Source organism: Corvus hawaiiensis, chromosome 9, assembly GCF_020740725.1.
Source record: "Corvus hawaiiensis isolate bCorHaw1 chromosome 9, bCorHaw1.pri.cur, whole genome shotgun sequence".
Lineage (NCBI taxonomy): Eukaryota > Metazoa > Chordata > Aves > Passeriformes > Corvidae > Corvus > Corvus hawaiiensis.
In genome coordinates, this window is record NC_063221.1 from 18817397 (window position 1) to 18845129 (window position 27733).

Sequence of the window (27733 nt, forward strand, 5' to 3'; positions counted from 1 at the left end):
AAGGTTAATGAAACAATAATCTCTCGCTGCAAGATTCTTTATTTCCAAAGCTAAACATGTTCTGCTGAAAGAGAGGTCTTTCAGTAAGAAGCTTGCTGGTTCTAAAGGTGATAATGGGCTCCAAGCATCCAATGAGGAAAGTATTTCTTGTCTCTAAATCCATTACTATCTGCTTCTCCAGCTCCAGAAACACAGTATAATGTGCATTTTCTTGCTCCTCCATCTCTTCTTTTGTTTTCTGTAGTCATATGCTGAAGGAAAAAAACATACCAGGAAATAGTGTACTGTTAAGCTTTGAAACCTGTATGTGACCCCATTGCTTTCCAATGGATTGTGTCAGAGCTGTCACAAATTAATGAAAATAGGCATCACCTAGGGCTACATCAATCAACCAAAGAAATGACAGTTTAGTTATTTAGTATTATTAAGCCATTTACCAAAGAATGGATAGGCAAAATTCTTATGTGAGTAAAGAATGGAAGGCTGGAAGCCATCCTTCCTTTAAGGAGCAATATTTATAGAGAAGTTGCCAAAATGTAACTTTTTGAACAAGCAACTGGTGTAAAATGAAAAGCAAATTCATAGTTATTAAATGTCCATAGGCTCTAATGCTCTTGCAGGGGATTCACTTGACCAAGAAATGCACCCACATGAACTAGGACCATCTTTTCCATTCTTAAGAACTGTAAATATGAAATAAAGAGCTGCTAAGCTATTCTGATTATATCCATCTTGGTTTTTTGAAAATACTGTGGAAAATCCTGTCTAGCAATATAGGTGCATTTTAAAGATACAAAGGAACACAGAAAGTTTTCTTAACTCCAAGTATAACATACTGTTTTCTCTCTCTCTGTCTCCAGCTCCATTTCAATTCTGTTTTGGCTTTAAACTTTTGATACTCTTTAAACTCCTGTTCACAGTACTTCAGATATTTGACTTCTCTTTCGAAGTAATCAAGTACACTGGCATGCTGTAAACACAGTGACAAACAAGGGTCATTACATGCCCAGAGACACAGATCTCTTGCTGATGGTCTGAATGGTATTAATATTTTATCTAAATTGAAAATATAAATATCTCTATTTCTCCCAGTAGTTTGCAACAAAACAATGTAAAGATGTGACCAACTTCAAGCACAAAGAAACCATAAACTACCATACTTTGGTGTTACACTAGGCATTCGTTTTATCTGGGATTCTGTGTTTTAGTTTTTATTAGTCTCTTCAACAGCCTAGTGTTTTTCAGTGAATACTTCAGTTACAATGGGCATAACCTAAATATTAGTAACTGTTCCTTGGCTGGTAATTTTGCACCCTAAACAGTTTAGTTCCAAACACAGGTAATCTGTGCAGAAGCAGTGTGTTTCCTCATATCACTCAGTTACCTCCTGCTTTGCTTTGGAGAAGTTATGTTTACTGAAATGAAGCTGCTGACCTGATGTTTTATTGCTGCCTACTGCAGCTCTGTGCATGGCAGACCTTTATGGGATGTTTATGAACTATTTAAGTGCCTGCATAAACTTAAAACTGTAATAGAATGGGAAGATGATTTTGTGATGTAAGAGTAACAGATGAGATAGCAGGCACGACTGCTAGACTGAAACATTGGCTCAATCTTTGGCTGGGAGCGGGGGGAAAAGAACAACTGAAAACTATGTAGAAAAAAAGAGAAATTAAAACTGCTTGCATTGTTCCCATGGCCTTTTGGTACAGGTAGTCCTTATTTCATGAGCATGAATGAGTGGGAATGTTAGTAACAGTTTTCAAAATGTGCTTTCACTAAACTAGAACCAGATACGAAGACATGTAAATTGAATTACCAAATTTAAAGGAAAAAAATTAACACAAATGTGGACAAGAAGGTGTAAAGAAAAAGGAATTCAGTATATATACATTACTATGCACTCTAAAGCCTTGTTTTAATGCATGAAAGATGTCATTTTATGGATGTGGCAAAAAATACTGACCTCTTAATTGTGTTTTCATGTAGCCAGGTTGGAACAGTGGAATTCTGCCAACTGTCACTGAGATTTCCTTCAGTTGACTCCTATCTAAGCTCTGTGCAAAGCCAGCTTGGCTACAGGTGATCTTTGGAGAATATGGCTATACTCATCTCAAATTAATTGCCATTATTTGAAGGCATTTTTCTCTAGGCAGACTTGTTTGTGTGTTGGGAGTTTTCAGGATAAAGTGTCAAAGAGATTTAATAAAAATTCTTACCAACCTCATTACTCGAAGGGTGACATAGTGTTTGACAGATTTCCAAAATATGCAGTACTCCAAGATCATCAGAAACAGCTAGAAAATGCTGCTCTGCTGAAAGATATTTGACAAAAAACCATATAAACAATCCAAATTCCAACGGCAATGTGAACCTCCACCCAAAGACAAGCTACAGAGGGTTCCTTTTTGTTCTGGTCTTTTTAGTTTATTGTTCACTGCAGCAAAAAAGGCAACCATTTTGCTCTCTTATTTTATTAATTCCTTTAAAGTTTTTCTTTTAACAGACTTTTTAAAATGAAATATTTTCAGTTGCTTTTATGCCATGGTGGTATACTTAGAACTGATGTATCCATTTTTGTATGTACAGTGTTAAATTTGTGGAAGTATGTACTTATATAAGATCATTTGTAGTTAGATTTGTGTGCCTTGGAGTCATGGGGCATTTTGCAAACAGGGTAGCACAATGAAGTTCAATCACCACCAACATACCTGAGGCACTGGAGGGGCTGATGAACGTGATGATTGATTTGGAGATGTTCTGGAAATGAGATGGCTCATGAGTTTTCTTCAGTAAGTCCCAAATATCTATATTTCCATTGTCTCTGCCAATGAAGAAAACTCCTGGTCTTGTTAAGGACCATTGTCCTGCAGTGTATCTTCCTGCAGAGCAACTTGACTGAAGGATTGGTCCATTCTTAATTTTTTTTGAAAACAAATAAAAGAGAGACCCAACAATCAAACAGTACTACCAATTCACTACTTCAAATCTCCTGTCTTTGGAAAATGCTCACAATTTAAATGGTCCCATTACAAAAATTATATCAATGGCAAAATTCCTACCACCCGCTGCAGATAAAAAGGATTGTGGGGAAGTAAAAAAACTGGTATCTCACTTCCTGTCTGTATGCTGTTAAAACCTATAGTCTGGAGATTTTGTCAGGTGCAGATAACCTGGATTCCTACATGAGACAAACTCAAAAACCCCCCATGTTTCTTTGTCTTCACATGATGAAAAAACTTTGTCCTGAAATACAAGTTCTTCAGATTTGTTCAGCATGCATTCCCCTAGCAGCAGAAATGAACAGCTGGGAAGCTACATTTTTCACAAGGTTGGAATTTAGGAAAGTCACTTCACTTTTTTTGTAAAACTCGAGTTTACTAAGCTATATCTAAAATAGTGTTCTGATGTGAAGAAGCTGGAAAGCTTCTTTTATATCTGTTTTGTTTCTAAGCTATGAAGCTTTGTGGCTTACACGTTTCTGAAAATACAGTCTCTGAGCCTGTTACAGACCTGTCTTGTATACCTATCCCATATGTTACAGCTGTGTTAAAGCAACTTACTGTAACCCCTTCTTTCCAAATGGCAAACTTCTGGCCTCCAATGCTTAGAAAGATGTCTTTAAAAAATGGAGAGTTCTGGAGAATGTTGATAGTTTCAGTGTGGAGGGTGTATTTCTGCAAGTGCATCTGACCTAATGAAGGAAAAAGGCAGTTGCTTGTTTCTAGTGCCTTATTGATCAAGAAACAAGAGTGCAGGACTCAACACAGGCCTGGAAGATACCAGCCTCTTTATTTTTGCTCACAAGGTACAGGAATTGGAATTGCCACAAATCTATTTACATCCATGATTTGTGCCAGCATCTTTGTGCTATTTTGTCATGCCAGCTAAAGTGCATGCACTTTTGAGGGTACTGTTAAATCTGGGTGTCATCAGTGAGATAGATTAGAGCTATGAGCAAGAACCTTAAAAAGACAGAGTATAGACACAAATATTTTAAAGGTAGTGATATATTAAGATTTAAACAGATATAGAGAACCTTGAACTTACTAACTGGTTTTTTTGAATGAGTATCAATTTTCATTTTCCAGTCAGAATAAACAACTTCTCCATCCTGTAGTGCCAAAAAAAATCAAGCAAATGCTAATGTTAGAGCTTGGTGGCTTATTTCAAACTGACTTGATTTTAAGCTGTGACTTTTCTTAATTATAACCATCATTAAATCTGGTCTGAGTAAATTTAAATCTGAATTTGCAGCCAATGACTGAAAACACATTAAAGTTTCGCATCACCATTTTTCAGTTCTGTATTGCCAAAACAGCTTTACTTGCCATGATGTATGTAGGCAGTCCTTCCTGCAGAACTAGGTGCTTGGTTTTTATAGTTCATGCTTTGCTCCAGTATTTAGGGAAAAGGTGACAGGAAGCAAAAAGATAGCTAGAAGCCAAATTTTCATTTCTGTATGAACTCAGAACTGGGAAAGATTCATGAATTTTAGGTGCATAGGGTGGGTAGGGGGCTATGAATAGTTGGATTTCCTAAAATGAAATTAAGTTGGGGGCCAAACTGTAGTATAAATGTTTTCACTTGGCATGTGGGAAGAGACTAAAAGAAGTTACTGATTTTATGTGTTCTGGAATAAGGAAACACTCTGGTTCTGAATAGGTGGTTAAGCTCAACATATTTTGAAAATGTTTTCTAAATCTGCCCTCAAAGTAAGGGTTCATCATCTATTGAATATTGGAGGTTTATCAATTTTTTAAGCATGTAGCTAAAAGTATTAGTATGGAAGTAAAATATGGCATGTTCAGAAAGATCTTTTAACTTACACCTGAAGAAAACATGGAAGTCCATACATTTGTGAAAACCCTGTTATTTAGCTGTTCAGTCTTTTAGATATCTTAGATTAACATTTTAATTGGTAATATATTATTTTCACTTACTTCATTTCCAAAAAAAAAGTTGGTGGATATATTTTCTAGCACTTCCAGATTTTTGCTTGAAGAAGCACTCATCTCTGTATATGGGCTCTCTTTGATGGGTGCTCTTAGTGCACTCAGAGATTTTGCCTTCCCTGGGAAACAACAGTTACATCTTTTTATTATACAATGGAATTTATCAGACCTAACAAACCCTTTGTCTTGTAAAGGTAGTTTGTGGATGAGGGGAATTTCAAGAGAAGATATGAAGAAAGACTGCCAAGTAAAGCAGCATTTCTGTGGGTTATGGTTTCCTGGTGGCATCTCCCCATTGCTGCAGCTCTGGTCAGTGCTTCCCACATCCAGACAATACTTAGGAGAGCACCATCCTGTTCTTCACCAGTTTTACACAGCACCAGTGTCTCTGTGGGAACTGCCCTTACACATGGCCCGTAGCTGCTGCAACCAGGAGCTAACATCTCTGCTCCAGGGAATGGATTATGTTTCTAAAAATAGTTTTCTGTAATGGCTGAAAAGGACATAACTGTTTCAGGGATAGAGAGATTGGGTGGGGGATTTGCATGGGCTCTTAAGTGAAACCGGATAGAGTTACTGTGTATATGGAACTGCTCAGTTTGGATTCAGTACATGCACATTTCTTCATAGTTAACAAATGTAGGTCACACACTGAATATCAGTATACTTAAGAAATATTTTCCCCAGGTGTGTTTAGCTATACAGCATTTTGTTGCTCTGCTTTTATTATGTATATACTGAAATACAAGCTTATTATAAACATTTTCCTCAGTAAGGTGTAATAAAAATATTACCTGAGGTTTTGTAACGATACTGCAGTTCCCTTAAACTAATTCTGGTGGGACCATAGTCTGTGTTGGAATCCCTTTCACGCAGATTTATCTGTTCAGAAAGAAGTGCATTTGCTAAACCGTTGTGTCAGATCTTTGAGGTACAAGTCTGAATGGCTTTCTGCTGTAATGGAACAGATCTTTGCAGTGTGTTTCTAATACTCCACAAGCAGTATTTGCTGTCTCACATACAAGCAGGGAGAAAATGCTCTTTGTGTTACCTTTTTCCTGTAAGAATTTTGCTTTGTTTCTAGCAAAAAGCCCAAACAACCCAGCTCCAGTGGTCATGCATGTATGAAAACTGTGCCAGCTGCAGCTATTCTGAGCAGCACAGATCAGCATGTCTAAAATGATAACTTCTTTTTCTTACCTCACTTTTTTTCACAAGCTCCTATGACCATTTTCATGAAACTGAATGTTTGTTTGCTAGTAATTATGGTTCTGCTGACTATGACCGTGTTCCACCATTTGGGACCCACTGAGATAGACAGCAGAGCAGTTGAAAAGGTTGACAGGAACTTAACACTGTTTATGTAACTACTTTTGCACCTACTGCAGTGTTTTAGAAGCAGGCATGCTGTTTCTCATTAATTAGCTTTACAAAATGCATTTTATTGAAGTTTCAAAGGAATGTTGAAGTATTTAACTACATAATCAGAAAGAAAATCACAAGGAAGTCACAATTTGCTGGAAAAAATGGAGTTGGGAAGCAAAAGAATATGTTCCTATGGAGTTCTGGCCATATCTACAGTTTGGTTTGATCCCTGTGTTCTGTGTTTGTGTACACTACCTTTATGAGAGGTTTCCAGGAGAGATCTAAATCCTCATCAGTATCTGGGGGTATATAAGATCTTTTCTCCTCCTTTATTTTCTCAGTTAAAAATTTTTGACGATGTTCGATGGACGGAATATCCCAAAACAATATTGAGCTGCAAAATAATTGTATAGTGTAGAGTGTTTTGGTTTGAAGTTACATGCAATTTTCCTTAAATTTTAAAGCTTGGGATTTTTTAACCTTTTATCTTCAAGCCTTATATAACAGTAGAGATTCTGAAAATCAGACAAAGGCTAAATAATTAATTTCTTCTTTTGTAAGTGATGAAATATATTTCTTTATTTACCATTTCATCAGTTAATTATACCAAAGCAGCTTGATAGTATTCATACAGTTTGCTTATGGACAGTTATTGGGTGAACTAATTGGCAGTGCCTGGGTGAAATTCCTGAAGGCTGTAACAGGTAATTTAGTAATTCAAATTGAAGATCAGTCCCAATTTTTGTGTGTACCAATTAATTTGCTGACATTCAAGGCAAATAGCTCCACTCACTTGTATCTGTTATCTCATTGGAGTTTTCAGCCCTCTGATTGTTCCTTTTGCTCTACTCTGGACATTCACTCACAGGTTTGATACAGCCAATGAAACTTTCCTCATTGCTGATATCTCTTTCCCTTTTCTAACAGGAGTTGCTCAGGGACTTGTGCTCTTCAAGTATGACACTACAGTGACTTCCCTGTTCTTAACTTCAGGTAAATACTTTCAATTTAGAACACTGGTGGGTGAGTAGTTAAAATAATTTCTTCTATGTGAATTACTTGCATTACACTGCAAACTTATTAAGAAGTGTATTTGCGATCTTTCTTCTCATTTAATTCTTCAAAGTCTTCTCTGTTATTTGATTAGGGAAAATAACTTTGCATCATTATAAAATTTTGCTCTCTCTGACCCTCCCTTTGATGTAACTAACAAATATGTGATTCAGCCCAGCCATGCAGCCTTGAAGCCTTAAGCCTTCTGACATCATGGAAGCTAAACCTTTATTTCCACTTCTTGCATTCTGCTCCCTTGCCAGTCACACAGAACAATAACTATCACAACTATTCAGTCCACGAAAGAGGAGATTCATAAAGAATAATTTTGCCAGCTAAGTCTCCAAATTTACCTAGAGTTTACAGTATTTCTGTAGAAATAGGCCTTAGCATCTTTTAGGAGCTTTTTGTGCATGTCATACAATCAAATATAAGTGTGGGGATGTGGCTTTCCAGGCTAATGCATGTGTGATCAACACTCTTCTGAAGGTGTTATACACAGAATATAAGCATATATATGCAAGGATTTTCAGTTAATAAACTCTTAATGTCATTACTGTAGAGGGTTTGACTAGACAAGAATGCAAAGTACTTGTCTTCTGCATACATAATTTCAGCCACTCAGGATATGCTGATAGGAATCCAGAAATGTGCTAGTTAAATCATGGATTATGCTTCATAAAGTATTCCAAAGGGAACTGAAAGATGTCTTGTAGAGTATGTATTGTATATACCAATCAGGGGAGCAGGTTACAAGCTGCAGGTAATTTTCATCTCTGTTTTCAGAAGTACCACCCTTTTGGTCACCCTGAAAATAATAGTAATAATTATTACAGGGGAAGAAGATGAAAGACAAAAATCACACTCTGATACATAAGTACTTCAACACAAAACAAGCTACTAGAAATAAAGTCACTGTTTCTGCTTGGGTAAGGTTTGAAAATCAGGACATATTAATTTGCAGTTATAAAGTCAAGCTGTTTTACAAATGTACTTCAAGTGAACTGATACCAGCTTTGCCTCCTACACACCTAAAATTCCAAATTAACTTAGAAGGATAAATACTTACCTGTACCACTGCAAGTCAGGCCCTCTTTAATGTGCCATGTTTGTAACTTCTTTTATGCAGCTTAACCAAAGAGCTGGTAATTGAGAGATTTATCTCCAACAGTTCACTGTAGTGGGAGTGATGGCTCTTTGCCAAGTTTACACCATGGGTCATCTATCTTAAATTATCTCTTGGCTAAGCCTCACTGTGGGATCGTAATGGTACCTTCAAATGTTAATTATTAATATTTTAGTTTGTCTGTGTGGGGTTCTGCAGGTTTTATATTACTTATCATTTACCAAGTAGTTATTGGTTTATAGCAAATTAATTTTAATTACTCAGGAAAATAAAGGAAAGGTGTCAAGGATAACAAGTGAGTATAAGCTAATCAAATCTAACTTCTAGTATATAAAAAACAAACATATTTTGGCAAAAACTGTACTTATAAAGTTTGCAGCAAAATTCCAGCTATTTTTTTTTTTAGGCCAAATTAGGCCTACTCTAATTTTCATGCATGAGTTTGTCAACCTGTAATCACAATGGTAGTCTTGCAGCCAGGCAAAGCTGAATTAGGTTCTGGATGTGACTTTGAATAGTTTTTCATTAATATGTAATTATAAAACTGCTGATTTTAGGAACTGTGCCATAAAAACTGCTGTGTTGTATAAAGGCTGACACATATTCCATGTTTATATAACAAAAAGTAAGTCCCAGTACATGTTGCTAAATACTGGCAGAGTGACTCCTTTGTCAGTGTTCTTCATGAAGCCTGGGTCTCCTGTGTCTGTTATCCCAGATGAACACAAAAACAGCTTTTTGAGCCTAAACCTTGGCTAAAAAAACCCCACCCAAACAACAAAAACCACAACAATGTTCTGCTGTCCAATCCCTCTCTTCATGCTTTACATCTGGTACCAATTAGTATCCATGACTATTACTGTATAAAATAATAATGAACAGTGGTATCAGCTGTCTTTTTATGATAAATGTGTGCCCTTTTCCTCACTTTTCTGGAAATGTCACTAAGGACTGTAGTATCTCTGAAGTTTGGGGGTTTTTTTTCAAAAATTCATGGATATATAATTTCCATAAACCTTTTAAAGATTTCAGGTTTTTTCTTGGCCTGCTTTTCCACTGTCATTATTTTGCATTTGACGACATTTACATTAGTTTAGCAACCATTTGCAATACTTTGATAGTAAATCAGCACCCAGTCTTCCTGTTGGACCCTTTAAGTACATAGACCCTAAGTACTTTGGAGCTTTAAAACCACCACAGAAAAAGTAAGTTTTGAGTACACAGGCAGCATCTAGAAAAATTAAGGTGGCTATAATAATACCATTGTTGGGTATCCAGATATTTACGTAATTGAAGTTATTTCCTGGAATTCTTAGTGACAGGCTAGATTGCTCATAGTAGAAATTCAATACATTTTATATATGGAAGGCTTACTATAATTTTGAATTATAATTTTCTGTAAAGTTAAGGAAATTTTTTCCAGTATGAGCAGATTCATATCAGACTGAGAGCACAGTACAGTTATAAAGCACAATGAGCATGACAAGAGGCACCAGATTATTAATATTTACTAAATGCAATGAGAAATAATGAGTACAAATAATTAACTCTTTGGTATTTTCTCTTGCATTTGCATTAGAATTTCTGAGATGGTAGATTAGAAAAGCAATAAAAAGAAGAGAAGTGAATCTTAAAACTCACCTCAGAGTTACATGGTAGCCATTGTATATCTGCTGCTGGCTTTTTATTACTATATGGTATGGAAGAGGCTGCACAGTGTCTCACTAGAGGTGGCTCTGTGCTGCTCTGCTGGCCTTGGATAGGTGATGGCTAGAAATGTTTTAAGAGAAATCTTAGTGTATTTCCAAAATAAAATAGTAGATCTATCAAAGAAAAAAAGGTTACTTTGCATTCTGTTAATGTTTCTTCATATATTTCAGATCAGTTTATAGAACTTTCTAGGGGTCTAATACCTTCCATTTGGGAAAAAAAAATAAAAAGCAAAGCATCAAAACAGGTCTTTGGATATGAAGCTCTGAAAAGAATTCCAACGTGCCTCCACAGACACACACATCATTACTGTCTCCTCTGCTCTTAGGTCTTCCTCCTATTTATCCTCTTTACTGTCTTTTTCCACTGAAATCATCTTCTCATCTTCCATCTACCTTTTCTCTGTTCATAAGCATCTAGAATACTTTCAGCATTGCATTCAGTAGCAAACACTATCTGTAGTTGACAGGCTTTATAAGGTAAGAGTGGAGGGCATGTTGGTGTCCATTAAAGAACAGACTCAGTGAAGCCTAAGTTTCACAAAAGGCAGTAAACCTATTAAGCTGTACTAATCAGGTAGAAATTATATCATGATAATTGTGATAATGGTTTTATTTCATGAACTCATTAGGTTTGTTATCTTTTTTAGTGTCTCATTGCAAAGATTATCTGCTCCTCTCTTTTGAGTTAGGATACCTTCACCCATTTTTCCTCCACAGACATATAGATACACTGCAATATACTTACAACAGAAGCATTTACCATATTAACAGCTGTTATCTTGATTTCATAGAATCATAGAATGTTAAGTGGTTGGAATGGACCTTAAAGATCAGCTAGTCCCAACCCCCCAGCCACGGACAGGGACACCTCCCACCAGACCAGGTTGCTCAAGGCCTTATCCAACCTGGCTTTGAACACTGTTGGGGTCGGGGCATCCACAACCCCAATTTGTATTCATTATTTCTCACTGGGCAACCTGTGCCAGTGTCTCACCACCCTCACAAAGTAAACAATTTCTTCGTAATATCTAACCTAAATTTCCCCTCTTTTAATTTTTACCCATTACTCCTTGTCCTTCACCACAGTTCCAAACCAAGAGTCCCTCTCCACCTCCCCTCTAGATTCCCTTCAGATACTGGGAGGTTGCTATGGGGCCTTCATGCAATCTTCTCTTCTCCAGGCTGAACAGCCCCAACTTTCTCAGCTCATCTTCGTAGGGGAGGTGCTCCAGTCCTCTTATCAATTTTGTGGCCTTTCTCTGGACTTGCCCCAATAGTTCCATGTTCTTCTTGTGTTGGGGGCACCAGAGCTGGATGCAGTGCTCCAGGTGGGATCTCACCAGAGTAGAGGGGCAGAAGCCCCCCCCTTGCCCTGCTGGCCATGCTGCTTTGGATGCAGCCCAGGATTTAGTTGGTGTTCTGTGCTGCAGTGCTCACTGCTGGGGAACCCCTGTACACCACATCCAACCATCACCCCCCAAATTACCTCAGTCACCACTGCTGCCGCTGTTGGCTCACCCTCTGACAAGTCAGTGATTTCATCAGCAACAGATTTTGCACTTTGCAGCTTTTCTTCATGTTTAGAAATATCCCACAGTACAACCTACAGTGAGAAATGAGTATATTACAAATTATATTTTTATAGGTGTATTAATACACCTTATTTTTCAAATCATGGAGGTTTGGGGAAAAACAAGAAATTCGCCCTCTGCACTAGAATTTATGAAGTCTTTAAAGTATCTTCTCTTTAGTCTGATGCAATCAACAGAAAGGTTACACTTGTCTCTAAAAAAAGTCTTTACAACTTGACCTATTTATCAACACTACAAAGAAGCATCGTACAGTAATGGCTCAGCTATGGAATAACCAGACATAGCTTCAGTCTGGGGTAAAAGAGCTTCAGGACTCTTCTGTCTCTATGTGTTACTATGGATGTCCAGTACCTCTCTTCACCCTTATGTTTATACTGGAAGAAAATACAGAAATATGCAATTTTATTTTTAAAGAGCAAAAAACCTGTCCGTCGACACAGCCACCAGCAATGATATTTGGATCACTTGGACTGAACTGAAAGCAGCAAATATCTTCAGGAGCCTTCAACACTAACTAGCGAGAAGAAAAACAAGATAGTTGAGAAATACAGTCGCACCATTTGTTTGTTCTCTTGTTATTTAAATACTTGGCATATTTAAAAGTCTTGATGAAATACCTGGAGGCAGATAGGGTCAAAAAAACTCAAGAGAAGTATAACTGACTGATGGAGCAATGATTTATTAGAAAGGTTAACTTGCTCTTCATATGAAGGCTGCTCTCTTGCTGACAGTGCTATAATCCCTGATGGAAAGAGAAAATAGATTTTCTCACAAGAGACAATTCAAGTTTCAACACATTGATAATTCTTCTAAATGACTTATGTTTATGCCTTCTGAAAACAGTGGAAAAAACCAAAGCAGGAAAGGAGCCCCAAACAAACCAATCATGTATTTATTTTTTTTCTTTTTTTTCAGATCAGCTTTGAGGAGACTATTTTTGTAAATTAAGTTATTTAAAAGTGAGTCATAGAACCTATGCATCAGGACAAAACTCCTCTTTTTTTGTTAGTGCTCCTCAATGGCGTAATACTGCACCTGAAATGATGTGACAGGCATATGTTCCTGGCCACCCATCAAGAAAACAAATCTTTGGTAACCCAATTAATTTTCTTACACAGGCTGCAGTGTTGGCTAGTAGTATGCTGGGATCTGGGGCATTTATATAGAACTTAATTGTGCCTTTAGGTCTGGCTGTGCAGAGCAATACTGCACAGCAGGGAGCAGGAGCTGACATTTAGTATGTCTTGTGATGCTCCCTGGCACTCGGCAGAGCCATGTCCCATTGTGGCTGTAGCATTCCTCCCAAGTATTAGGCGTGCCATGAGAGCCAGGCATGGGGACAAGCACAATGGTATGCAGAGCCACCCAAAGTCTGGCACAGCAACTCTGCTTAAATGAGCCTCATGGGGGGAAATTTCTCTTTCCTATGATTTCCACTTACACACTAGGGTAAAGGACTTTGCCTCGCTTGTGTGAATTCTACAAAGACTTTGTCTGCCTCATTTTTCATTTTGTCTCGAATTGGCAATTCAAACAGGGATACTAAATCAGTTTTGATTTCTTTTTAAATTTGAAAGCTGATGATTTTATGAAAGATGCATATTTTATAGCTATCATATAATACCCATCATTGAAGACTCAAATCAGTGTTGTAGCTGCATTACCATAAATGATTGGATGCCAGCGAACGCAGCTAATGGTTCTGTTCTTGAGATACTGCACATCTGTAAATGATTGGTATGCTTTAAGATAAACATCTGGCTTGCCTTCTTCTTTGTCTTCTGCTAGGGCCTTCCAGTCATCAAAAAAAACATCCATAATTTCATTTTGCTGCAATGCAATTTCCATTCTGTGGTGTAAAAAGCAGAGTTAACACTTCAATAATCCAGATGTGACTTACTCAATAGTAGAATTACAAATATTTCTGTAAAGAGGTAGCTTTTGTTTTTCACAAAATTATGACCACATTAGTTAAAATACCAAGTATTAATTCCTCAGTGATGTATCACTGCAAGGAAACCCTCTTCTGTTTAAACAGAAATAGATACTGTACCAAGAATTTAACTCTAGTTCTTTGTGGACCAAGTACAGAGCAATTGTCCAATTCTTGTGCAAAAAATGTCATTAAGTAGGACTTGTCCCATTAATGGGACATGGCTAAGGGCATAATCTTGGGTAGGACAGCCCCTTTGCTCCCTGCACAACCATCTGCTTGAGTGGGCAGTGTTTGAAAGATCAGCTTTGCAGTTTGTTTGAAAAGATGTAACGCTATCAACTTTAGCAGTTCTGATATCTATTTAAACCAACATTCATATTTATATAGCATAGACTTCATGGTTATTTTCATAGAAACAAGTATTAAGTTAACATTGTCAATATTATAATAATAAAAAAGACAAAAAATATAGAAACAAAAAATAAAATTGGTATTTGACCAGACCAATGATCCATTCAGAGAAGAGTACTTGCTTGTATTTTATTTCAGGTAGTCTTTAATCATATTGCTGCAGTAATTTTACCTTATATGTACTGCTGTAAGAAATTCTTTCAGTGTCTCAGAAGACAGGGTCTCTGCTTTTGCTTCATTTGACAGCTCTCTAGTATAATACTGCGTGGATGCGTTTCTTGGATAGGTCCTACCCAATTGGAATAAATTTGAATGTAAGTATAGAAAACATTTCAAAGACAGAAACCCATGTAATGTGTAAATTTTAAATATACAGTTTTCTAGAAATTTTTTAGAAAAGAGTTTAAGAAAAAAGATGCAAACAGAGCATCCAATTTTGTTCTATTAATCAGTTTGTAACTGAGTAACTCCAGAACTTTAGTTGAGATAAGGAACAGTGCAGAGCTTAATAAATAAGCTGATAAATATTTTCTCATACTTACCATTTTGTCTGAGTACTAGTTTCTCTTACTTTTGGAACTGTTTGCACCCCCACATCCCTTTCAATCATTTTAATAGCAAAAGTATTGTCTTCATAGGATGTGCATTCAGCATAACTGTCTTTATCATCTGAAGCATTCTTATCAGTAAATGTAATCGGTGCACCAAACTTCCTGCGAACTCGAGAAATTTTGTACTTAATCTGGAAAAGATATATTTGTATGGCTAGCAGAAAAGAAAGTTTTTGGACAGTTCATTCTGTAAAATGGCAGCATTCATATAATTGTAGAATTAGTTCTATTAATGATTTCTGTGTGGAGCTTACTCATATTTCTGCACTTTGAAATTCAGAAGTGCTCTTATAAATAAACTGCATATGTAATAGAAGACAGGTTTGCATTTGTAAAACAAGAAATTGTAGCATTTTTGGATTACTGCCAGTAGAATAAGAGAATTACATTTTCTAATTCATGCAATATCAAAGCTGCACACTTAGTTAAAGGATTGATTTGCAGGAAGCCTTATGTAATACTGAATTAGGCTTCCAAGATGTAACTTTTCAGCTCTTCCCTCTCAGTGGAATTCTCAGCTTTGGGTGAGGTATTTCAGCTTCCCTTGAAGTGCCTAGGGAGAGAAAAGCACTCTGAAGAAGATGCAAAAAAAATTTGGAGGAGTTTCCTTATGTTGAGAACTAGGAAGGAAGAAGGGACTTGTCTTGATTTCTGCCCACAAAGAGAAGCAGGCACTTGATTTCCAGCAGTAGAGAGGTATTGCTTTGTCTTGGATTCATATCCAGGTACTTTTTCCCAGCACCTCCCACAGAACTGGAAAGGAAAGTACACTAAAAATTCTTTTGAGTGGACCTTGCCAGCACTGCAGAATACAGAATACTTGGACTGTGAATGTGTTAAATTTAATGACTGTGAATTAGCTTTGGAACAATCAGACATCTTTTTAAGTGTAAGGGAGATGTCCAGGTGCTGAGAACTATCAAAATTTAGCCAGTCTTCCCTGAAGAGGGATTTAGGTATTGAGTAAAAATTACTCATAGACAGTTAGATGCTTGGAGATGCCCCACACATCACCAGTTAAGTGACAGCTGTGAGTGGATCTAGTTTTTGGACATATAATTCTCTCAATATAATCTGTAGATGTAATTAATCAAATATGTCCTTCTATAAAGTCAGCTTGTAATGCCTGTAAATACTTAAAAGGTGTTGCATGCTACTTAAATGACATCTATATACTATGAGCTTCATGGAAACAGAGCAATGACTCCCATTGTAATCTGGCCAAATTGAGCAAAAAGTGGCAGAGGTGCCAATGATGATCAGAACTTTTGAACTTACACCTTAAAAAGTAGTTATGTCTAATGCAAGACTTAAAGAGAACAGAGTTTTTAAAAAAAACGTTTCTGCAGCACTTTCAGTGTTTGTCAAAAGTTTAGCTATTTCTGTATTTCTCTCTCTTGGTTAGTTTTCTTGAAAGAACTCAAGAAAAACTGGGATTGCAGCTTCCAACTTCCTGACTTTTTTTTTAAAGGAGCTTACATGTAGGGGGTTTATATTTATTGGATTGACTAACATCTGTTGGTTCTGACCTTTGTATCCCTTTCTTTAACAGATTCTTCTTCAACTTCCTTTTCGCTGCCAAGGGAAACCCAAGCTTTGTGGACTTCCAGAGTTTCCTCTCTATCTTCTTCTGTTTCTTTTGCAGTAGCTGAAAGCTGCAAAAGAAATGGTGAAAAAGAAAAGTGAGAAATGGTGCTTTCTCAAAAATTTGTTACTGAAATGTAAGTATGAACTAGAAACCCAGTTTTCAGTCTTCATTCACACATTCTTTACTTTGGTCTCAGTGCAGTGAGCCTGGGTATACTGCGCCCCTCGGTAGGCCTGGGTTAAGTCCCATTCATTTGTGCATTAGAATTTTCCAGTAAATGTTGCATATTTAATATTTAACTACTAAAGAGAGATTGCTCTCTTGAAAGCAAATCATTTTATATAAAAAGAATTTGTAGTGATTTTTTTCCATTAGGGCCTATGGGCTGGCACTTCATTTTACTTTTCTTAATTGTTTCTTCTCCTGATTCCCTGATGCTGGATGGCAAACTCATAATGAAAAATTATATAATCTTTCTATAAACATTCTCCTACAGCATAGTGCACAAGTTCTATCTATTTAGAGCTATTTAGAACTCAAGAACATTCTAATGATTTGAAAAATATATTCATAGATATTATGAAAAATAAGTATAATACTTCTTTGAAAATATTCAATATATTCATTGGCTGTTATTTTTATGTCTGAGAAATATGGGTATTGGCAGATAAAATTAATGCTCATTATTAAAAAATGAAAAAATGCAGCAATGGGTGTTATACTGGCCCTCTGAAGTAAAATACAAAAATTTAATTTAGCCCTTCTCAATATAAAACATATTTTTACAGTGATACACATATTTTTCTATGATCAGCTTAACCATTAGAGAAACACCGGATGCTTAGCAACACCATTCCTGACATCTTTGAGACTCAAAATATTCATAGATAGAACAATGCTGTGGTATACTTGGATTTTACCTCTAGAAGGTTTTCCTTGGCTTCTTCAGAAGCAACAATGTAAAAGTTCTGTCCATACTGGAACTTTGGGTCAAAAACTACCAAGAGTTCTTCCCCTGGATATTCCTATTTTAATGAAAAAAAAAATTAGTGGAAAACTGAAAACAAATAATATTCAAAACAAACATGAGGTTGTGACTGGAAAAGCTACCACTAGTGTAAATTTAGTACCTTAGGTTAATTTTGTGTTCTTAACAGAGAATTTCATGTGCTAATTTAAAGGAATAGATGGGGTTTATTCTGTAATAAAAATAAGTCTGGGACAAAACGAATCTTTTGTACAGAGAATTAATCAGAAAAGAAACTGTTTGAATGATTCTCAATAAATAGGCCATGAATTAGTGGACGTCAAATATGTGAAGCTCTGCCAGTTCACAGAATCAAAACTAATAGTATTTATGTTACTTTTAGCATATTTTCAATCTGAAGTTAGTAAAAAAAAATGCATGGCAAGCCATGAGAAAGTTTGAGTCAACAACAGTCCATGATAGCACTCAGATATTACAGCATTGGTGCATTTACAGCGTCAAACAAGAATAGACCTGTTCCTTAAAAGAATGGACACTCTGAGAGCATTAAGTCTTAAAGTGAGGATGAAATAAGATACATACTAGAATAACTTTTCTGAGAGGGTGGAAATCAGAAGTGTTAGCTCTTGTTTTCAGGTCTTGAATTATGTCCTCTTTTTTAATACATTTGAAACAATTTTCCTCTGTGACATCTTCATCAGCCCGGCAATTAAAAATTTTTTGGGTCTTTGCAGTCAAAAGCAAAGGAAAGATTTCTGGGTGGCCTATGAAAAAAAGCAAAATTGCATGATAACTTCAGAGTGTTGTTTAAACGTGCACGTATACTTTGATAACTCTATGTCTTTACAGTTTCTAGCATAATGCCTTTGAATCTCTCAGCTTTGTTTTTGGTATTTTGGAAGGCATGAAATACAAATTATATTTACTTTATTAACCTTTGAAAATACCCAACATTTTGCACATAATCAACATGATTTCCCCGGTATGAGGGTTTTTTTCTTCTTGAGCAACAGGTTATTAAGAACTTCAGTGAAAAATCTTTAATAGACTGGTTTATAATACATCAAGGGCAGAAGTGCATGGTTCTGACTTAAGAAAGCCTTTGAATAAATATACCGTGGCCCTTTCCTGTAGGGCAGCACCATATTAAGCCAAAGTTTAATCTAGGTGAGGCTTCTCCCAAGTAAGGATGCTTTTCTGATTTTGGACTTTCATATTGCTCCCATTGAGTTCAGAGTGTAGTAGAGACTATTTCTCACTAATCAAATGAGACTAAAGCAAGGTCACTAAAGTCAGATATTTCTTTTCAGCTTTACTGGAGAATATATAGCTGTTGTTTTCTACACACAGGATCTCTGTTAGGTTCATACACATTAACTCAGAACAAGATATTTCTTATCCTTGCTCTAGCACTGATGTCTGCATTGGTTTTGGGGAGGCTGGCTGCAGTTAGATGGCCTGTCAGCTGTGCTCTGCAAACACTCAGTCTGAGGATAACATGGAGGGCTTCTTGTTAAGTGTGTGCCACCTGTATGTGAGTAAGGCAATGTATGCAATGCTGGTCTTCCTCATGTTACATGTTCTGCCTCCAGCTTACATTAACAGCTCCAGGCCCAGCTCGTTGAATCCTGCCTGAGACTCCTCCTTTGCCATACTGCTCTGCTAGCAGACTCATGCTCTGTCTCACTCTGAATACTCCTCATGAAGGGCCCTATATTTTTGCCTGAGAAGGTTAGCAGATGTTCATCTTTGTGGTGAACTGGAAACTAAAGGACTTAGGGACATGTAGACTGTGTACAATTTTTCTGTAGTGAAATGTGCTGGCTGTTGTGATAATAGCTGATATTTTCTATCATCTTTGTTCCAGTCTCTTAGTTTAAGTTACTTAGTATTTTATCTTAATTCCCAGCACCTGTGGGGTTTTTCCTCTTTGTGTACACCTTGAAGAGAAGTTGACATACCTCAAATGATGAATGTGACCAGCTGTGTCAGCGAGATTTGAAAAGTCATCTCTAATCCAAGCCAACAAGGACTGACAAAACGATAAATCCTCCTTAATCTCTGCATAATCCTATCGCATAATACTTTATGTTTGATGAATCTGACATTTATCCTTTAAAATCTTTCAGTGCTGCTACTCCACTGCATCTGCTCTGCCATAGTCATCACTAAAATTAATGGCATGCCTGGTATTTCTGGTACATGCTACACTATTCCAAGTATGGATTACTTAGTTGCCACTAGTTATTTCATAGCACACACAGTCTGTAGCATGCACAGGCCATTAGTTCACTTTCATCACAAGCTGTAATCAATATTGCATGATTTTCCTTTTTGATATCTTGGAGTGTTCCAGGACTTCTGTGTAGATGCTTCCAAAAAATACAAAATCATAGGGATGTTGATTGGGAAAGACCTCAAAGTCATCTGGTCCAAACTCACTGTTGCTAACACCAGACCTCAGAAATCCCAGTCAGGAGAAATGGTTGTTTATTCAATAAGCTTTTATGCTATGGTTTTTAAAATGCTGAATCATGTGTACAGGCTTGTGCACGAATGCTAATGCTAAAAAAAATCCTTTTAAAGCGACAGAGGTTTCATTGTCAAGTGAAATGATGCAAGCATGCATTAAAGTTAAGCAGAAATACGAAAGACATCACTGTGAGAGGAAACAGAGTAAGACACATACCCTAAGTGTATTTTCTTCAATGCTCTATTGCTATAAGCCCAAGTTAAAAACAAAGTAATGGTCAGAATTAAAATTACACCTGTCAGTCTAAAGAGGTAAAATTCTATATTGCTGAACATTATTTTTAACAGAATCTATAAGGACCTGATACTGGAATTCTTACATTATAAACATTTTTATTGAATGCTCTTTTCCAGTAAAAAGCATGTAACATCTGATCATAGGCTTCACATTTTTTTTCTGTTAGCAAATTGTACCTGTATCATTTGTAAAAGTCAGCAGCTCTTAGTGCTACGAGAACTTCACAAAGGACAAGAAACTCTCAGGAAGAAGTAAAGAACACTTGCAGACCTTATGCTAAGGATTGCGTGCATGGAGTTTAACTCTTGCACAGGCAGTGTCTGCTTACACCAGTGTTATTTTCCTGCTTTTACAACAGGTTCGTAGCAGTAGTTTAGCTGTTACAGCTCTAACCTTATTTGCCAGTAGGTGGAGGTACAATTCTCTCTTACTGACTTAAGTATTTCCTGGAGCACTGAAAATACATTTTTTAAAGTAACACTTTAATCATCTGAGGGATCACTTTTTGTGCATTTTCATTACCTGAAGCTTAGCCATTTTGGTAACACTAACCAGAGAACAATTTTCACCCAGTGCTCATAGGATCATGTAGGAAAACAGGTAATTTACAGTTTCTTTAAAAATTATCCAGTTTGTATATTCCTTATTTGCCACACCGTTTTAGCTTTTAACAATAAAAGCTGTACTGTTACAAGCCAATTAATAAGATAACCCTTTGGACTGTTCCTTTAAACCATAGATAAATTTTACATTGACATCAATTTACTTTATATCTGAGGAATAATTGCACAAATCAGATGAGAAGAAAAATAGAACCAGAAATATGGAAAATAAAAAAAACCATTGAAAATAATTTGGTGTCTAAGAAAAAATAATATCTTTAAATTCAGATAATTGCATACTTTTAGCCCTTAACTATGGCTATGCTTAAAACTGAACTTTTGTTGCACAGAAACAAAATTGTGACTTTCAAATGGTTAATTTTTTCCCCTACAAACAAAAGATGCTAACCAATGTCTATTGGTATCTATGATTAAAACTCACAAGTCATATTCTAAAATCATCTTCTCATGAAATTTAATAATGGTTTGACAAACTTCAAAGATTAATAAATTATAAAAATATTTCTTGTTTTTCTTTCGATTCCTAAACTATTTCTAAATGCAAACATTTTGCCCCCTATAATTCTGTTGTGATGCTTTATTTCCCCTTATCCCAACTCCTCTCAAACCAAGAAAAAACCCCTCTTTTACAAACCCGTACCTGTTTCCTGCTGCACTGCCTGCTGCTCAGAGAGCCCCTGTAATCACTGTGATAACTGCATTTCTTCATATTTTCTAATTTTTCTCATTCATTAAAAAAAAAATCTTTCCTTTTTATTCTCTGGCATTAGTAACACTGAAGCCTCAAAATGCTTTGAGTATTTCAGAACTACTACTTTAAAGCTCAGTCATCATAGCACTTACCTATACTGGCCATAGAAAGATCAACTTGATCCTTTTTACCTGAAATATAATGACATGATGTTATCAGTAGTGTTGGTTACAAAACTGTAACAAGTAATTTTACCTAAGTTTTTTATATAAAATAGCATATTCTAATTTATCTCTTTTTTTTTTAATGCATGGGATCAAAATAATTAAGGTAGATCTCATGTGAGACCAGATTGCTGCTTTTTTCATTGCTGCTGCACCTTACATACCAAGCTGGGTTCCTTTCCTTTTCAGGATTCCTTAGCTTTGTTTTACCTTTTTGTTTCTTTCCCGATGTTTTTGAACCTTTCAAGGTGGTCTTGCTGGATTTGACACTTTCTGACATTTTTTCAGATTTCTCTAGAGAAAGATACATATCATCAATAATTTAAAATAGACAATGCACCATGTATGAGTGAAAATTAGGTCCACGACTTTATGTAGCTTATAATTATAGTAATATTTTCATTTGCATCTAAAAGTATGTTTCATAATTTTAAATCATAAGCTATATTTTCATATCATAAGTAATAGGTGGAAAGATTTCTTCTGTCCAGGGCAATTAAAAATGAACACTGACTGTCCAAAATAGTGACAGGTTAAATTAGGATAGAGGTTTCCCCTACTGAAAGCTAAGGACCTGAGCTAAAGTGAGAAGAACATGGGGGAAAATCCACCAGTTATAAATGTTTGTCCCAATGTTCGTAAGTGTAAATCATTACTCAGCTGCAACAAAGCATTTCTATTTCCAGTTCATTTTTCAGGGTAGCTCTGTGGAGGACAAAATTGGGAAGAAGATATATACATAATTAAATGTAGCAACCACACAGCAGGAGATGATACTGTATAGAAGGCTACTCCTGTTTTATTTGCTCTCCTCCTTTCCAATATCTGGGATTAGAACAGTACTGCAGGAAGGACTCAGTTCCATGGCAAGAAATGCAGTTCAGCCTGCCTGCTGCTCAGGACGTACAGCACCATCATGTGGGAGGTGCTCGCTTAGCAGCCCGTGGAACAGCTAAACCAGGATGGCCCAAATTCTCCTAGAAGTATTAAAATTGTTCGATGTTAATATTGAAGAGCCAGAGGTGTTCAGATGGGATGAGGACAATGGAGCACTTTGTGTCCTCCCTCTTCCATGTTCACGCTTTTTAAGACTGTAAACTGACTGGGAGAGGAACCATTTTTTAAATGTCTGCACCACTACTTGGATGCTATTACAATTTTAACACTAACAAGAGGAAAGTGGATGCAGATAGGACAGAAAGAACACTGGCATGACATAACTCTTTCTGATGATCTCTTACAGGAGCTACAGCCCATCTGCCTGTGCACGTGAACAGCACATTCACTGTCAAGATGCTTAAGGTGAAAAGGTGAGTTTATTAAATAAATGTTCTATATTGAGAGTTTCCTTATGAACAGCCTAAAATAGTGAGTGCTAAAACATGCTGTGGCCTATGCATTTGCAATTTCAGTGGCATACCCAGACTGAGAAACAGTGTTTTACTGTTTGTAACACAGTTCTCAAATACTCCAGAAGCAAGCAATATAACCTTAGCTTCTGATCTGAATTTCAATTTGGAGATGGCCACTGATGGCAAGATACAAGTCATGGATTATAGCCTGATGGAATATCCTAGGTTTGGGATACATGTTGACCTTCCATGAATTCAAGGTAAATTTCAGTGTTGACTTTAATGTGAGCAGAGCCTGACACTCCTGCTACAATTATGCATTTTTCTTTTTTACTCCAATCAAAATAGAAAAACATACTCTATAAATCCTCAGACTCTTTTCTGTATCGTATTAGATCTTGCAGACCACAGGTGGCAGGCTGCATCCATGGCATGTTACTCTATTTCTCTGTTTAATCTCTCTTGATTATAGCAAATGCAGTCCCCTTCATTCACATGTCTGAAGAATGGTAGCAATTTAATCTTCTGCTTCTTCCAAAAGGCAATGATGATACCAATGCAATGATGGTACCAATGCAAAGAAAATTAATGTTTCAGAATTCTGAAACTTTTGCTGTAGGATGATGTTTTTAAAAACCCTGCAAATTATGTATAAGGAATCTAAGGAGAAAGTTGGGTGTTTTTTCTGCCCTCATTCTCACAGTCCTTTTGTCAAATACAGGAGTAGAAATGCTGTTAACACAGTTTTGTGTAGCAGTCAACATATTTTCATATATATATAATATATATTTTTATGCATTTTCATATGTAGGTATAATCTTTCAAAGGAGCCTATACAGTATGCTTAATTTACAGTTCTGAAACACTTAGGCCTACCTCACAGAGAGTGCATATCAATTCATATGGTTAAAAGAGACTAATTTTTCCTTATTTACAAAGAAAAAAAGTGCAAAACTCTTTCTTATCTATCTTCTTCTACATTTTACATAGAAAAATTGTGATCCATTTTGTAAATGGGTTCTGTGAGTATTCTAATTTGAAGCTAACCTTTATGCCTCTGTGTAACAGAGACAGCACACCAGGATAGGAGGTAAGGCCAGCTGTTGTAGAAATTAGTTGAAGGACAATATGAACCCTGTCAAATATATTCCAGTCACAATGTCTTACTTCACCATTTCATAATTATGCACTGCAACAAAGCTAGTTTGGAAATTTTGAGTGAGTTCCTCTGAGTATCCTAAACTCTAAGTCACATGAATGGCTGGAACACCAAGAAGGCTGAGGTAAGTCACATGCCTATGTTTAGTAAAATAACTCACAAATAAAAACATCCCTTTCCTTTCAACTGATTTCAAGTATATTTTACCAATAAAAACAGTTAAAACTCTTGAAAATGGTCTCCCAGTAATCAGTTCCTCCTCCTACATTGCAAGGAAGAGGTACAGAGGTAGATGCAGCACTATAGAGAGAAGGGCAGTGGTGGTGAAGCTGGTGTCAGTGCCTGGTGCCTGTATTTGCATCTGTTAGTACAAAAAGTGCCCCCATTTAAGGGTTGCAGACGAATAGAGCAGTCAGTGGGGCTGTTTGTGCTTCCCTCTGGGATGCACAGGACCTCCCAGCTGGAACGCAGATAGGAAAGTACAAACTACTTATCTTCTTTTACACTATCCCCAACACCATATCACCCCTGCCCGTTTGTCATCCTGTGGGCATATGATTGTCAGTGGTCAGGATACATGGAAGGCCTGCAGAGAAAGTGAAGGCAGAGCTTCCAGAAACTTCTTTGGAAGCATAACCAGGCCCACAGCCAGTTACAAAGCCTATATGCAAAGTTGGTTTTTACACAGGAATATGGTAAGCTCCAGGTGCTCCCTTCAGGACACAAACACACACTGAGAACTTTAAAATAGGTACTGAAGAGCAGCCTTTTGCACCTCTTCTCTTCCAAAAAAGTAGAAAAGAACAAAAGTCCCAATATGTAAGTTAAAAGCTACTATTTTCAGAAACTACCTCTTAGCTCAGGGGTTTGCATTTTTTCACTAAGTTTTTATACCAACTACCAAATCCTATCAAGAAAGCCATGAAAAAATCAGTCTGTATTAGTGGACTGTCTGCAAATATGACCCAAACAGCTCATTTTTTAAATCTATGGTTAGCTCCTATTCTCTTAGGGATATTTCTATACTGCTTATTCTAAAAGGACTTGTCAAGACACACAGAAATGTATTATGCCTTTCCATTATGTTTATGAAAATTCATGATTCTATGATTGAGAGGAGGTTGGAAACTACATTTAAATTAACATATTTAAGAGTGCAAAAGGTATATAAAATTATAGCTCTTGAAAATCTATTGTCACAAATATTGCCATATATTTGATTTTTTAAAAGTAAGTAATATTTAGATTTCATTAATTATGTTCAGTCTAATTTTTCTGCAGTTTTTCAGTGGAACACAGTGTTACATTATGTACTTGCTAGAACCTGGGTAAATATTTGACAACTTTATTTGGCATTTTATAGCCTAGTTTGTTGACAGATGGCTCTAATATTTTGAACATTAGGCTTAAGAGAAAAAGTAAGATCAGAGTGTTCTCCTAATCATTTAATGTACTGAAACATTTACAGCCAAAAACAAATCCGTGAAGTTGCTAGGTACTGCAAAAGGCAAAAGTTAATTAGCTATCAGTTCTACAAAAGATGCTGTCTGATTTGAGGACACAGAATGATTCATTGGTGGCCTAATTGAATGATTTAAGGTCCAGCTTGTGTGCATTACTACTTTAGGCCTGTAATTTACTATAATTTGGAATGACAGGAGAACTGGATGCATGTCCATTTTACAAAAGCACTACAAGGAAAGGATCAAAACCATGTGCTACTTGCTTTTTTGTGCTGTTGTATCACTACCAAGCTAAAAAATACATTTCTGTTGGTAAACATTTAGGAACTTGTTAAAAATACCATCTTGAGAGTTACTTTGTCGCACCAGAAATTCACATACAATGTTCCCTTTAATTAAATTTATTCTATTTTGCTCTACACAAAGAGCAAATAATAAAAAATTACTAAAAATTATTAATAATGCTTGTGCATATTTGGATGCAACTTCACTGGAGAAGGTGGAGGGAGTACAACTGAAGTTTTGGCAACTGCCTAATCATTTTAGCACACAAATAGTTCTATTGGAATGTAGCTGGTTTCACACTTACAACTTTTCATTAAATCAGGCTTACTTGAACCCGGTGCTGATTCTGTTACTTGATAGAAACCAGTAGGTGTAGTTACAGAATCTGGGATGCTAAGTACAGTATGTGTAAAATCAGGTTAAGAATTAATAAGAAAGCCGTAAGAGAACAAAATGGAAAACTTCATTAGAATGTTGGCTAATACAGTGTTCTATTATTTTGTCCTTTCTTTCACTCAAAGAGAAATAGATTAAAATTGAAAAAGGTGTAACAAGGATGATTGAAGACATAGAACATGTTTTGTACGGGGAATAAGCTAGGATTCTTTTTAGCCTGAAAAGGATAAGATAGAAGTCAGTGAAATCACAAGAGACATAGAGAAAGTGACGAGGAGATGCTGATTCACGGTCCTAACAAAAGATCAAGCTGGCATCACATGAGCTTATGGATGTGGAACAAACAACTAGGAACAAACAACAGGACTGCAGAAGTGTTTCATTGCACAAAAAGCGCTTGAATTATGGAATATACTGCCTGTGGACAGGACAGCTGTCAGAAGCACACAATTTCAAAAAGTAACAGGGCAAACTGACAGATGAAAAATTGAGGGCTACTAAAAATAATGATAATACATCTGGCTTTAGAAATGAAACCACAAATTCAAGAAAAAAAGGGTGCAAAAAGTGGAAGTATGGCTTTACTATAATCTTGCCCAGACACAACTTCTGGAATGAGCCAGTACAGCCGGTCTAGGTTATTAAATATTGTAACAATGTGGTTGGTACTTTAAAAGTTACTAAGTATGATATAGAAGTTGTCATAACCTGGTCCTGCCAGGAACCAAACAGTAACATATGTTGCCTTGTCATGACTTTTGAAACAGAAATGCTATATTGTAAAAATTTACATTAGATAAGACTTCTTCAAGGAGAGGTAAGAAAAATAATCGTTTTGTGCGAGCTGGGTCGCTGGAACAAGGTCATGAATGGAGACCAGGCACGGGGAGTGTGGATTTGCGGGGGGTTTGCAGCAGCACGGGGGGGCTGCGGCGGGCCCGGGGAGTGTTTGCAGCCCGGGTCAGGTCCCCGGCCCGCTCCAGCCTCCGGCACAGCCCCGCCGGGGCGCGGAGGGAGGCGCTGCCTCGGGCCCGCTGGCAGCGCCGCGGGAAGAGGCGGCGGAGGCGGCTCGGTCGCACAGGGCAGTCGCGGGCTCCGCGCCAGCCGCTGTGCCCGGCCGGCTGCTGCCCGTGTGCCCTCGAGTCGGGCATGCTTCACCCGCTTCCGCAGCGCTGCCGGCTCCCCTTCGTGCCCTTCGTGCCCTCCGGCCCCTACCTGCGCGGCCGCGGCCCCGGCGCGGCGCGTCCCCGGCGGCGCGCGGTTGTCACGGCGACGGGGCCAGCAGTGATTGACGTCTCGGACAGGCAATCAGCGCCCTGCTCTGCAAACCCGCCCCCGCGGCGGCGGCGGCTGCAGGGATACGCCAGACCAGAACTACCCGTCCCAGCATGCCGAGCGCGGGAGACGCACGACCGGCGGGGCTCTGGGGCACG

At 37.2% G+C, this 27733-nt stretch overlaps 1 protein-coding gene across 7 annotated transcripts; it reads right to left on the reverse strand.

The window, feature by feature from the left end:
* Positions 1–21: 21 nt before the first annotated feature.
* DNAI3 (dynein axonemal intermediate chain 3) lies at positions 22–27627 on the reverse strand. Of its 7 annotated transcripts, XM_048312337.1 has the most exons (23): positions 27516–27624; positions 21856–21939; positions 21574–21612; positions 17920–18101; positions 17270–17374; positions 16291–16416; positions 14693–14892; positions 14323–14439; positions 13468–13652; positions 12421–12545; positions 12228–12317; positions 11698–11814; positions 10141–10269; positions 8108–8181; positions 6576–6714; positions 5750–5837; positions 4944–5074; positions 4051–4114; positions 3564–3694; positions 2712–2916; positions 2224–2315; positions 837–970; positions 159–251 (listed from the first exon to the last, which is right to left on the reverse strand). In XM_048312337.1, exons 2-23 carry the CDS (start codon positions 21923–21925, stop codon positions 245–247), a joined length of 2550 nt encoding a protein of 849 aa, XP_048168294.1. In that variant the 5' UTR covers positions 21926–21939; positions 27516–27624; the 3' UTR covers positions 159–244. The 7 variants fall into 7 exon arrangements, with proteins under 7 accessions (XP_048168293.1, XP_048168292.1, XP_048168296.1 ...); XM_048312336.1 differs by lacking the exon at positions 837–970 and having other exon boundaries at positions 22–251; positions 2224–2312; positions 27516–27625; XM_048312335.1 differs by lacking the exon at positions 837–970 and having other exon boundaries at positions 22–251.
* Positions 27628–27733: the final 106 nt, after the last annotated feature.